This window comes from Momordica charantia (assembly GCF_013281855.1).
Source record: "Momordica charantia cultivar OHB3-1 chromosome 1 unlocalized genomic scaffold, Mcharantia_2.0 BLBB01000001.1, whole genome shotgun sequence".
In the NCBI taxonomy this organism is placed as follows: Eukaryota; Viridiplantae; Streptophyta; class Magnoliopsida; order Cucurbitales; family Cucurbitaceae; genus Momordica; species Momordica charantia.
In genome coordinates this window covers 14,608,703-14,620,998 of record NW_028275157.1, presented here as the reverse complement: position 1 = coordinate 14,620,998, position 12,296 = coordinate 14,608,703, and the positions used below count along the sequence as shown (strand labels likewise).

The 12,296-nt window shown below is 34.6% G+C and overlaps 2 protein-coding genes across 2 annotated transcripts; one reads left to right on the top strand and one right to left on the bottom strand.

The window, feature by feature from the left end:
• Positions 1–362: 362 nt before the first annotated feature.
• On the top strand, positions 363–2,714 carry LOC111013717 (Protein kinase family protein). Its single transcript, XM_022288224.2, has 3 exons — positions 363–1,152; positions 1,248–1,313; positions 1,403–2,714. Exons 1-3 carry the CDS (start codon positions 363–365, stop codon positions 2,470–2,472), a joined length of 1,926 nt encoding a protein of 641 aa, XP_022143916.1. The 3' UTR covers positions 2,473–2,714.
• Positions 2,715–3,208: 494 nt separating this feature from the next.
• Positions 3,209–6,378, bottom strand: LOC111013568 (CASP-like protein 5B2). The gene is made up of 3 exons (XM_022288035.2): positions 5,851–6,378; positions 4,446–4,578; positions 3,209–3,794 (listed from the first exon to the last, which is right to left on the bottom strand). The coding sequence occupies exons 1-3, from the start codon at positions 5,979–5,981 to the stop codon at positions 3,591–3,593; spliced, it is 468 nt and encodes a 155-aa protein (XP_022143727.1). The 5' UTR covers positions 5,982–6,378; the 3' UTR covers positions 3,209–3,590.
• Between the last annotated feature and the right edge of the window lie 5,918 nt (positions 6,379–12,296).

The following is a 12,296-nucleotide window of genomic DNA, read 5'->3' as shown; positions in this document are numbered from 1 at the left end:
TTAAAAATCTTTAACTCCTGTAATTTAAGATTAAAAAAAAAAATAGATGAGGGCATGTGCTTATTCATTTTGCTTGCTACTATCCTTGATAGTAGTGTTCAGTAAGGATTTGAACCTCAACCGTTGATTATACTGCATAAAGTTTCAAACTTTAATTCGAAGTATAAAAAAGATTGAGAAGAATTTAAACATTGTGTAATCTTTTTGCTCTTCTTCGATGCATTGGGAGACCAAATCAGTCCACTCGTAAAGTTCAGAACTTTTGTAGTTTTATGAGTTCACGAATCCAAAGCATGCAGACCCATCTTCTCTGCGATTGATCACATTTCTCTGCAGTCTGTGCTTCAAATTCCCATCAAAAAATGGTCAAAAATCTCTCCCTTTTCTTTCTTCTCTTATTACTCCCAGTCTTCCTCCGCTCTCCGGTGCGTCTGGCGGGGGCCAAGCGCTGCCCGGACTGTGGCCGCACCCCAGTCCCCTATCCGCTCAGCACCCGGCCGGACTGCGGTGACCCGCTCTACAGAGTCCGATGCACTGTTGGCTTGCTCTGGTTCGAGTCTTTGAATGGCTCTTCCTATTTGATCACTTCTGTCAATCCAATCACACAGAGGCTAATCATCCGGCCGCCGGGGCTGGCTAAAAACACCTGCGTTTCGTCCGATTTTGGCAGCCACGGCTTTTGGCTCGACGATGGCCATCCTTTCACCATTTCCAGCAGGAATACCGTCCTGCTCTTCAACTGTTCCGTGGAAGTCCTGGAGAATTCTTGGAACTGTTCGCCAAATAGCGTCTGCCACGACTTCATTAGACAGAATCCGGTGGAAATGGCGCCGTGTAAGGCGTCGCCGACGTGCTGCTGGTACACAACTGGAGGATCCATAACGGCGTATAAGATCAGGGTGAGGAAGGAGCGGTGTTCCGCGTACCAAAGTTTTGTGAATTTAAATGGAGTTCCCGCGAAGAAGTGGCCGGAACCTGGGGTGGAGATTCAATGGGCGCTGCCGCGAGAGCCACCATGCCGACTGGCCATGGAGTGCCGGAATTGGGAGAATTCTGCGTGTATGCCGGACCCTGCAAATGCCGGCCAGAGGAGGTGCTTCTGCAAGCTACCTTTTAAGTGGAATCCTGTAAATGGCTCGTGTGTCACCAACAGTGAGTAATATATAATCATTGGCTTCGATTTTTCAGCTACTTCTAAGTTTCACCCCATTGGGTTTGAGATTAATAATATCTTTGCTTTGACATAGATGTGAAAATACAGAACAAGAGAACTCACAAGCACAAGCATAAGAAAATGCCTGCTGTTTTTGGAGGTACAAATCAAGGCAAATCATGGTTCCTATTGAGTATGAAACTAGAATGAACATACTTAACAATGCTGTATAAATTTATTCCTTCTCAGCAATGGCGGGAGTAATCATAATGGTGATTGGAGCTCCGACCATGTTTATAATTTTCAAAAGACGACGACGGAATCCAGAAGAGAACAAACTGAGTTCGAAGCAAGTTCGTGAAGTGATTCTAAATGTCAGCAGCAGTGGCAAATCTGCGAGGATGTTCACAACCAAAGAGATAGCAAAGGCCACAAACAACTTCTCAAAAGAGAACTTGCTTGGCTCTGGTGGCTTTGGGGAGGTCTTCAAAGGCAACCTAGATGATGGGACCTTAATAGCAGTTAAGCGTGCCAAGTTGGGTTGCACGAAGGGTATTGATCAAATCCTAAACGAGGTTCGAATTCTTTGCCAGGTGAACCATCGATATCTCGTTCGTCTACTTGGGTGTTGTCTTGAACTCGAGCAACCCCTCTTAATATATGAGTATATCTCCAACGGGAACCTATTTGATCACCTCCATGGGAATACGAGTTCAAGCAAATGGCCACCACTGACATTGAATCGTCGACTCTACATCGCACACCAAACAGCTGAGGGCCTTGCTTATCTCCACACTTCAGCCACGGGGAGAATCTATCACCGTGACATAAAAACAAGCAATATTCTACTAGACGAGAAACTGAATGCTAAAGTTGCTGATTTCGGGCTTTCTAGATTGGCAATGACTGAATCAAGCCACATTACAACTGGTGCTCAGGGAACATTAGGTTATCTAGACCCAGAATATTATCTTAACTTTCAATTGACGGACAAGAGTGATGTTTATAGTTTTGGAGTTGTCTTGTTGGAGCTGTTAACTTCTGAGAAAGCCATTGATTTTAATAGAGAAGAGGAGGATGTAAATTTAGTAGTTTATTTCAAGAAGATTATCAAAGAAGACAGATTGATGGAGGTTGTTGATCCTGTGCTTAAAGAGGGAGCTAGCAGAGTAGAAATGGAGATAATTAAGGCAGTAGGGTCTCTAGCAGCAGCCTGCTTGGATGAAAAGAGGCAGAACAGGCCTGCCATGAAAGAAGTTGCTGATGAGCTACACAACATTATTACTGTTCTTAATAGTGATATTCCAAATACTGGCTAACTGTAAATGTATTGTTTGGATACAGAGTTTTCTATTTGAAAAAGAAAAAAGAAAAGAAAAAGGAAGGGAAAAAAAAAAGGCAAGAAATCCAGCCCTGCCCCCACCCCCACTGACATGGATTACTTAGAAATCTTCAAATGAAAAGCTTCAACAGATCTAGTTTTAATTTTCACACGGAGAGAGAGATTCTATTTTTTTCTTTTTTTATATTCGTTAGTGTCTGGACCAACTTGCGCACACCTCGACTCATCTCACGAGATAACTGCCTAACCTTACAACATTTGATGCAGGAAACACATTGAATTAATTTCTAAAGTAGGTGTCCATCATGGGAAGAAAGACTCTAATTAAGTTTTGTCTTATTAAGGTATGCAGTTTAGTTGAAAGATCATAATCTTCATATTTCAACCCTTCTATATTTGTTAAAAAAGAATATACAGTACACTGAACAAGATCTTCTTCAGTTCTAACAGTAAGATTCAAATCTAATCTTCTATTCTAAATTCAAGTAGTTTGCCTGTAAAAATAATGAATTTCGGTGGATCAAACCTTAGCATAGAAGAGTGTGATACACCCTGCTGCCCTAACCTTAACTGCCATTAAGAGATGGACAACTGTAAAAGAATCCTAGGAAACATGTTCTGAGATCCTAAGTATTTGTGCGATGCCTTAGGCCATTTAAATTCTGACATCGAATTCCAAAAGTGTGTAATCGCCTAGGAGAAATTCATGGTCCTTTATGACAACGAAAATGTATTATTTAATGGTCATGAAAGATTCTCATTGTAAAGCAGCAACATCACAGATCTTCCTAAGAAAAAGCAACATCATTCTGATAACAATGAGATCAAACTAGAGGGTATATTGTTTATGAGTCATCCGTGTAAGATGCTCAGGTCGAGAATGAATTAATCATAAAAACCAGAGCAAAATGGGAACAATCTCTTTGTTCTCAAAGAATTCCTCTTTGTTTCAAAACAAAGAGTTTGCACATGAAACAAGACAAATGTCAAAAAATGAATGTTATAAAAACGAGACTATTTACAGATGATATTGGGAAAAAATACGGCAAAAAGCTTGCTTTTTATCAGTAAAGAAAGGAAGCAAGCATGAGTTTTCTAGACTGAGGCTAATAAAATCCAGAACATGACATGTGATGACATAGCAATAAGAGCCCAGGTAACAAAAGCAAGAGCTATGGAGATCTGGAACATGCTGCAAGGAAGATTTTTATGGAACTTGCAGACGTCCAAATCTTTGGCATATAGAACAATAATCCCTGCCGACGAACTCGCAGCAGCAAGGGATAAAGTGGCTGTCACCTGCATAGTTTATGCTTTAGTCTATATTTCAACTAAAACCAAACCAATTTAAACATTTTAAAGGCTAGAAGCAACAAGAAGACATCAAAGATTTCTGAGTCGCGTTATGAGATTAGAAAGGCAGATGTGGTAGAACCCAAATTGTCCAAATGAGAAACCAAAGTAGCATCTTAAATAAGTAGTGGCAATCTAATTAATTGAGCTACCTAGAGAGGACATAAGACAACTGTGTTATATAAACACCAGCAAAAATATCAATTAATAATTGGCCCTTTTTCATCGAGAGGCAATCTAATTTAAATAATCAAAAGTTCAACCAGAAGGAATAGCTCATGGTTTCAAAATATATGCGTATGGTGGGGGTTGCAGGATTATGACTCCATTTAAATGCAGGCCTCATAAAATATTATAAGTAACTAAACATTTTTCATCGCTAAATGCAGTATTTCTATCAAAATGCAAAACTCAGATAACGATTTAGCAGGATCAAGGCATCAGAATGGTGAAGGGGGCCTGAAGACATTCATAAACACACAGACACAGAGTTACGTAAACAAGTGATAATTTGAGGCAGTCCAGGCCAACAAGGACATTATTGTTTCCAATTAAAGGAATTAGAAATATTAACAAACTCAGGGATAAGCTAAATACCCAATCACCAACGACAAACAGGCTGACTAATATTGGGTTTTGAATGTCTCTTTTTCTCCTCAAAGCATACATATCAAGGCATGCAAGTCCAAAGCTCCAAAGCACTTGAAGGCCCATTGATGCAATCAAATAGCTGAATCGCAAATTTAAATAAAAATCAGTCAACATTGTGAAGAAAAATGTACATCATAATTCTAAAACGGTAGTAATTAGAATTAGTCACATATTTCCCAGCTACACAAGATCTACCAATTAGAAGAATAGGGGAAAAAAGAATTTTTAAGGATTTTTAAGGTGCAAATACAAAGAGGTTGTTTCAGCCAGGTTAGGAGCAGCACTGCCGTCTGCCATTTTATTGACCTACTGAAATACTCCTAAACATAGGCATTTCTCATCTACTATAGTCACGAGAAAAGTAAAAAGTTCAAAATGACATCTCAATTCTCATGCTAACCTCAAGTAAAAGTTGCAACAAAATAACATATCATGGCAGTTCCCACCAATTTACAATAGAATGGTTTTAGAATGAGACAGTCTGAATAATTCTTATCAGTATAGTCTATGAGGATAAACAGGATAGTTATTGGAAGTCTCCATGTTCCATCAACTTTTCCGATGTGTTCCTTGTTTAAAATTAATGAAATGACCCATCAAACAATTCATCCGCTTCAATAATAGAAATCCTATCTAACAGCAGACTAAATGCAAACATACACGGTTAGTCAAGTTGTGGATTTAAACAATGTATGTAGTATTTACACCAGCTTTACTTCGGTATGCGATAAAACTGAAATCAATGAGTCCCTACCCTTTCCACACAAAAGAAAGTTATCTCTTTAGATGAGAGATCTTAAATAGGTACCCAAACATAAGATCTCAGGATATAGATTCAGTAGTGCAGATCGAATCTCTTGACTCTTGTATTATATTACACAAGTTTGAAAATGCAACGTTTTGAATTTTGCAGATTTCACATTGCTTTCACCAATAAACAGATAGTTTGAGACAAGTTGGATTTGGAAAAACGCCTTAGATTAAACATGGTCAAAGTAGTTCTAACATCCAAGTCAAACTCTACACTCAGAAAAGCTTTACAAAGAACACAGACCACGGATGCACATCATTATTTCACAATCTTCTTCCATTTCCCCTCTTTTAATAAGAAAATTCCCAGTTATCGAAATCACCCAATTGAGGAATGAACTTAAATCGTATATCAACTATAAGAAAGAGGCTAAATCTAAAGTAGGAGCTTCTCTTCAACAATATGACGAAGCAGACACTTGTCTTCTAAGAAAATCATAGGAATTATCAATAAGAATAATAAAAACCTTTAAAATAAACAAACATAACCGACGCGTGTTAAGTAGTTAATCGAAAGAGCAGGAAAAGCAAATGGAAATACCAGAAAGCAGTGAAGCCAGAGAAACCCAAGGCAGAAACCATAACTCCTATTGAAGCAGCAGCAAATGCGGATTGACCAATCCTCAATGCTAGCCCACTCTTCGTCCCCGGCCCCCCAATCAAATCCTTCATCTTTCTCCACCTCCACCCCCCAGCCCGGGGGACTGATCGGCGAGTCCTTTTTCCAAACGAGGACCCAATTGGAAACCTAGGTGTCAGAGTCTTCCAATCAACCCAAATCCGCCCGGAATCTGATCAATTCCAAATGTCAAACTGAACAGAATCGGAAGAAAACAAACAGAATTCCGATGGCCTTCAACCTTGCAATACTCTTGTAAAATTTTCCGAGTTAACAGAGCAGGCAGGAGGTCTGAAACCGATGAAAGGGAAAGAGAAATCAGAGGAGAACAGGATGTGGATTTAGTGTGAAAGAGGATTGCAAGAAGAATCAAACCCCATCAAATCGTTGAGTTGAAGAAATAAAGGAATTACCAGTTTTTCTTTTCCCCTTGGTTATGAGCTTTAAGCAAATTAGTTTGTTAATTACTTGATTATTCAGAAGAAAAACTCCTGCAGAGTGGGGCCGTCTTTGTTCAGCTTTAGCCTTTAGTACTGACTGACAGTCCTACGTGGATTTTCATTTTTCCTGATATTATTTTCCTTTTTTCTTATGGGCATCATAATTCCTCTTCATTAATTAACAAAACTGTAAAGTGTAAACCCACTATCAGTCCTACGTGGATAATTCCTTTTTTATATTTCTTAATAAAATATATATATATATCACTACTAAAATTTGGACATTTTTTTTAAAAACATTTTTTTTTAGTTTTTTTAAAAAATAGATCTGCATTTCTCTTTTACGATTTTACTTTATAAATTTTTTTAAATACCTAAGTACTTTTCACATATATATTTGTGTGTGTATACCATTACAAAAATGAAACATACATTAGTCTCAAAATCTGAAGGAATTTGGCGTAATAAAAAATTCAAACAAACTATCCGCACTGTCCACCTGAGCCTAATTCATAGATCTCCAATGAAAAGAACTATGAGTTCGAATCTCCATCTACATGTTGTTATTGAAAAAAAAAATCAATAATCAACCTACCTAAAAGAAATTAAATGAGCTAATGAGAGAACTTTCCCTAATTTAATCAAATAAAAACTTAATAAATATAGCAAAAAGACAACATACTATTAAAGTTTTTAAATGTTGATGGTGACGAGGATGTCAAGATATCAATTTCATGGAAATATCGATAAACATATCGATATCGATTAACACTTTTTAAAAGATTATAAAAATAAAAAATTCATAAGAAATATTTTTAATTAACAAATAAGCATTTCATGATTCCTAAACAAATTTAAAATGATCAATATTAATTTAATGTTTATATTAGTGATATATTTTGTTGATACTTTTCCTATTTTATCGGTATTTTTGCAATATTATGAAAACGTTGATTTACCTCTAGTGTCGATGTCAAGTCCATTGACACATAGAAATGTTGATAGAAATATCACATATAGATGAAAATTTAATACCATCTGTACTAAAATCTCTATGAAAAAAATGCAGGTGTCTAGCCTCTTGATATAATATTTTTTTAAAAGAAGAATGAATTATTAGTGGCTGTTCAATTAACAATATTGATTAATTTAAAAGTCATTCACAAATTTAAATCTCTCTACCCCTTAAAAAATGATTTTGATGAATTAATAAAGGTATAATCAATAGGATCAATCTAAATATTGATCAATGATTAAGGTTTAGTATATCTTTGGAGGATATCCTAATAATATAAGTTGTAGGTATAAATTATCATCTATTTATTTGTATATAATATCTTAAAAATATAAACATGTAAATTAAGAATTTTATTAGAAAAAATAAATAATCATACGAATTTTTAAAACATTGTTATTTTCATTTGTATCAAAAATATTTTGCAGTAAGATAACTTGTTCAATAAAAAAAATACGTTTGAAAAGGTAGAACAATAAATTATAAAAAAAAAAAAAAGTTACGTATGCAAACCTTTTTTAAATTATTATTTTTTTAAAGTAAAACAACCGACATTCTACATCTATTATAAAACAAAAACATATTGATATAATTTTAGTTAAAAGAAATGTTGTTGTGCCTTTTTTATTACCTAAAAATAGGTGGAGGGAAGATTAGAACTTCTTATTTCAGTTAATGTTATTTTATATCTTAACGAGAAATGTTTAATTTTTTTTATCTCCACAAGTTTTTTTTTTTAAAAGAGTTATCTCCTCAAGTTGAATTAAGCTTGGCAAATTATACTTAAATTACTGTATTATAAATGTCAATAATTATGTGAAATTATGATTACCCTATCAATTAATCACGTCGTACATGAGTAGTATCCTACTTAATTAGATATATAGAATAAGTCAAGTTAGGTATAGTTCCACACCCAGGCCAATCAACCACATTATTATTGTATTATATGACATCATTGACATCAGTTGGAGGTCATGATTTATCAGGTGCCAAGTGTCAACCAATCATAGGTCGAAAAATATATAAATTAGTGGGAAAACTAACTTCTCACGACTATTTTGAAAAAGAAAAGCAAGAGTTGTAATATATAAAAGCAAAATTTAAAAACAATATGGGGCAACGATTAGTTAAAATAGTCGGGTAAAGTCAATTTTACTCGATTTTACTTGACTATTTTTAAAAGCGTTGGTAAGTGTAACTTTTTCCAGCTATATTTAAAAATAGTCGAGAGTTATATTATTTGAAAAAAAATTAAAAGACAATATAGTCCGACGGTCTTTTAAAATAGTCGGGAGATAGTATACATTTGTGGACTATTTTAGAAATCCGTTAGGAAAAATTTTTATTTGGTCGAGAAAGAGATGTTTGTCCAACGACTTTATTTGCATCGGGATAAAAGACGTCGGAAAAGTTCGTTTTTCTTGTAGTGATATCACTATATAATGACAGCATAAATACATAAGTTTGAAGAATAATGGACATTATAGCTTGACCACCTTCTTTGGTGAGTCAACAAATACATATGTATGCATGTATATGTATAATATGTTTTTATGGATGTATGTATATATTATTTTAGTCCATATGCTTTCGACTAATTTGGTTTATTTTAGTTCATGTACATTTAACGTGTTATTTTTTTACTTGTAATTTTAACTATTGTTTGTTTTAGTTCATATACTTTCGAAATGTCTATTTCAATCTCTCTACTTTTAAAAGTGATCATTTTGGTTCACTCAATTATTTGTATCTTATTTCTTTCTATCACAATTTTAGCATGATATTTTCACTCACTAAATAAATTTTCATTGTTTATAAATTTTGTCCTAAATTTTTTCAAATAAAAACTAAAATGCCACCTTTTCAAAGTTTAGGGACCAGAACAAACATTTTGAAATTATAGTGTAGGATCGTATGACAGAGGGGCGAATATGGTTGCTTGCCAACTTTTTTATTTTAAGAAAATAGAGTTCAAGAGTAACGAGAAGTGTAAAAATCAAACGTAATTTAAATGCGTAAATTAAAAGATTAGAGAGAGAAATGACACCAGAAATTAGTAGTTCAGAAATTCTTACTTCACTCCTAGCTCAAGGCTCCTTGGATATTTTACTATGTCAGCCCTTTTACGAGTGAGAACCAAATAGATCGATGTCCACCTTTTTATCCTAAGCTAACGAGAAGTCTCACAATCTTTTTTATTGGTTCGGTATCCAACTAATTTCGTTTTCTCATAACTCAAGGTGTATCCACACCTTAATACAAAACCCAAATTGAAAATAAATCATACGAATAACACAAGGAACATACAAATTTTTGCACTAAGTAATGGTTAAAAGTCACACTCTAATGTATCTCTTACAAAAAGATTAGCAAATTTTTGTGTACGAGAGACTGAAAGTTTTGAAAATTTTGAGAGGATAATTTGAAGAGAGAGATTTTTACTTAATAATTGGTGTGTGGAGGAAGGATGAATTTGTGGCTTTAAATCAAATTTCATGTGTTGGAGGAAAAAATACATGACATTTTGGAGCGATCAAGCTAGCTCGGTAAGGCCAGATCCGTCCAACTAACCCAATGTAGAAAATCGACTTACTCTTGGGGACCGAGCTGAAGACCATAAAGCTAATCGGAGAATCAACCAAAGTTCTCTTCAATCGACCTAAGGACTCAGACCTAGGGCATGACAACTCATAACCGCCGGTTGGAGCAGTTTCAATGACCATGTCTCCCCTTGTGGGTAAAATGTACACTCCACCACTCATTTAAGTACTCAATTTTGCTCCAGGAATGATCTATTTAAGCTTTCACCTTATTGACTTGAGTATCGGAGTATTTTGTTCCCTTTTTGTAGGTCCTATCTTGCTTAAGGTTGTACCTCGTCAAATAGTCCAATTATCACATATAGCCGACTTCGGTAGCTTGACAGAATCCTGCATCAACATCGTGGATGAAATTTAGCCACTAGATCTAGGACAAAAAGGAATGAATAGTGGAGATTAAAAGTAAAATAAGGAAAAGAACACGGAGAAAATTGTGGAGATTTAGAAAAATATGTGGAAATGGAAAGAATTTGTTGATTGAGAGATTTGTGGAAATTGGGGGGAAAATTTAGAAGTTATTATTTCTAATTTTATTTGAATGCACCACATGTCACCACGTGATTTTTCCACATTATCCACCACGTCAGCAAAATTGTTGATGTAATATGTGAACTTCTAAGTGATCCACTGATTCATATCATCCGCCACGTAGGATTTCCCTCTCCAACTTGTTTTGAGTATATCTTTTTCGTTTAAACTCCGAATATATTTATTTAAAATGTGTGAGATTAACTTTTATGAGTTATACGTTATAGACATTTTGAAACAACAAAAACTATCAATATATTAAAACTTGTAATTCTCGAAATATATGGTATGATCGAAGCTCATAAAGCTAACATATAAAAATTAGAATGAACAAAAGTTAAAAATAGATACTTTGAAAGCGCAAGAACTAAAATGAATTAGGATATAGATGGTACATGAATCGAAATAGTATTTAAATCCATTAATATATTTAAACTTTCATAAAACCCTTGTCAAAGGTTTCCAAGCATATATCTTGCACGTGGCCTCATAATTACTTCTTAAATCTCAAACATGGATTCATGCATGTATGGCATGTGGCCTCTCTGACTTCTGAAATCTTAGCTTCACGAATGTCTCTCTTAGTAGAAAAAAATACAACAAATGTTGTTTTTAAAAAGAACAAATCCATGATTGGGTTTTATTTGGTAGCATAAGAGGAGTGTCTTTAGGTTGGGTTAGTTCAAGTTGTTAATTATGTACAATTTGAACCAAATAATGTTTATTAATCAACCCAATTCAATTATAAAATATTCACGTGGGCTTGAGTTATTTAAATTACTTATTCAAAATTTTATTTGAAAAAAGCAAAATATTATTCTCTTCCAACATTTATTTACCTATTCTAAAAAATTGAGTTACTTTTAAGTTTTAACTCAGATCTCAATTTATATTATAAAAAAATTTTACTCCAAAGTTTTAAAATTTTTAATAAATATATAAAAATTTTAATAAAAAGCCCAGTACTTCGAAAAGACAAAAGAAACCTAGCCGGGCAGTGAAGCCGTGGGAAATGGTTCCTCGAAACCGTGTAAGTTATGTAAGTATTTTTTAAAGTACGGGGGAGGATTTGAATTCATGATCTCTTGATTAGAGGTAAGTGTCAACTACAATTGAATTAAACTGTACTTTGAATTTTAGTTTGTTTTAGTTACTATATTTTTTTAAATGTTCACTTTTGACTTCTAAACTTTCGAACTTTGATTTATTTTAGTCTTGATACTTCTAAAATGTTCATTTTATATCTAAACTTTTTAAAAGTGACTATTTTAATCTATATTTTCAAACATTTTACACAAATTGTGACGATCGAATAGAAATGAGGGGTACATGAATGAACCGATACCATATCCGAATAAGAGAGATCATGGAAGAATGGTCAAGAAAGACTTAAAAAAATTGATAGTTACTATCTATACTAATAAGGTGCACCTTCTTTTTTGGTAACTCTCAATCATAAGAACTCCAAAGTTTTAGTAAGAGGGGGAAGGGTTAAGGATTTACCCGGTGTGAGATATCACATTGTTCGAGGAACCCTAGATGCTGTCGGAGTAAAGGATCGTCAACAAGGGCGTTCTAGTGCGTTGTAGATTCTTATCCAAGACTTGTATCATTTGATGATGCCATGTGAATCGCTAGAAACATGTGAAGTGTATGGCTAACCCAATAACGAAAGTTTCGTAAGGGAACTGGAGCAGCGTTTTTTGATTTGAAGCAATCTTCGACTGGGTGACCTCCTAGTTGACGGTGACGTGGCCAAGTCGCAGGAGAATGCTGGGGCAA

Excerpts from the sequence above, each read along its gene's own strand:
- LOC111013717 (XM_022288224.2), top strand. The coding sequence starts at position 363 with ATGGTCAAAAATCTCTCCCTTTTCTTTCTTCTCTTATTACTCCCAGTC. Across the intron at positions 1,153-1,247 it reads TGGCTCGTGTGTCACCAACA|ATGTGAAAATACAGAACAAG; the intron begins GTGAGTAATATA and ends GCTTTGACATAG. Across the intron at positions 1,314-1,402 it reads AATGCCTGCTGTTTTTGGAG|CAATGGCGGGAGTAATCATA; the intron begins GTACAAATCAAG and ends ATTCCTTCTCAG.
- LOC111013568 (XM_022288035.2), bottom strand. The coding sequence starts at position 5,981 with ATGAAGGATTTGATTGGGGGGCCGGGGACGAAGAGTGGGCTAGCATTG. Across the intron at positions 4,579-5,850 it reads TCTGGCTTCACTGCTTTCTG|CTATTTGATTGCATCAATGG; the intron begins GTATTTCCATTT and ends TTTGCGATTCAG. Across the intron at positions 3,795-4,445 it reads TGTTTGTCGTTGGTGATTGG|GTGACAGCCACTTTATCCCT; the intron begins GTATTTAGCTTA and ends TAAACTATGCAG.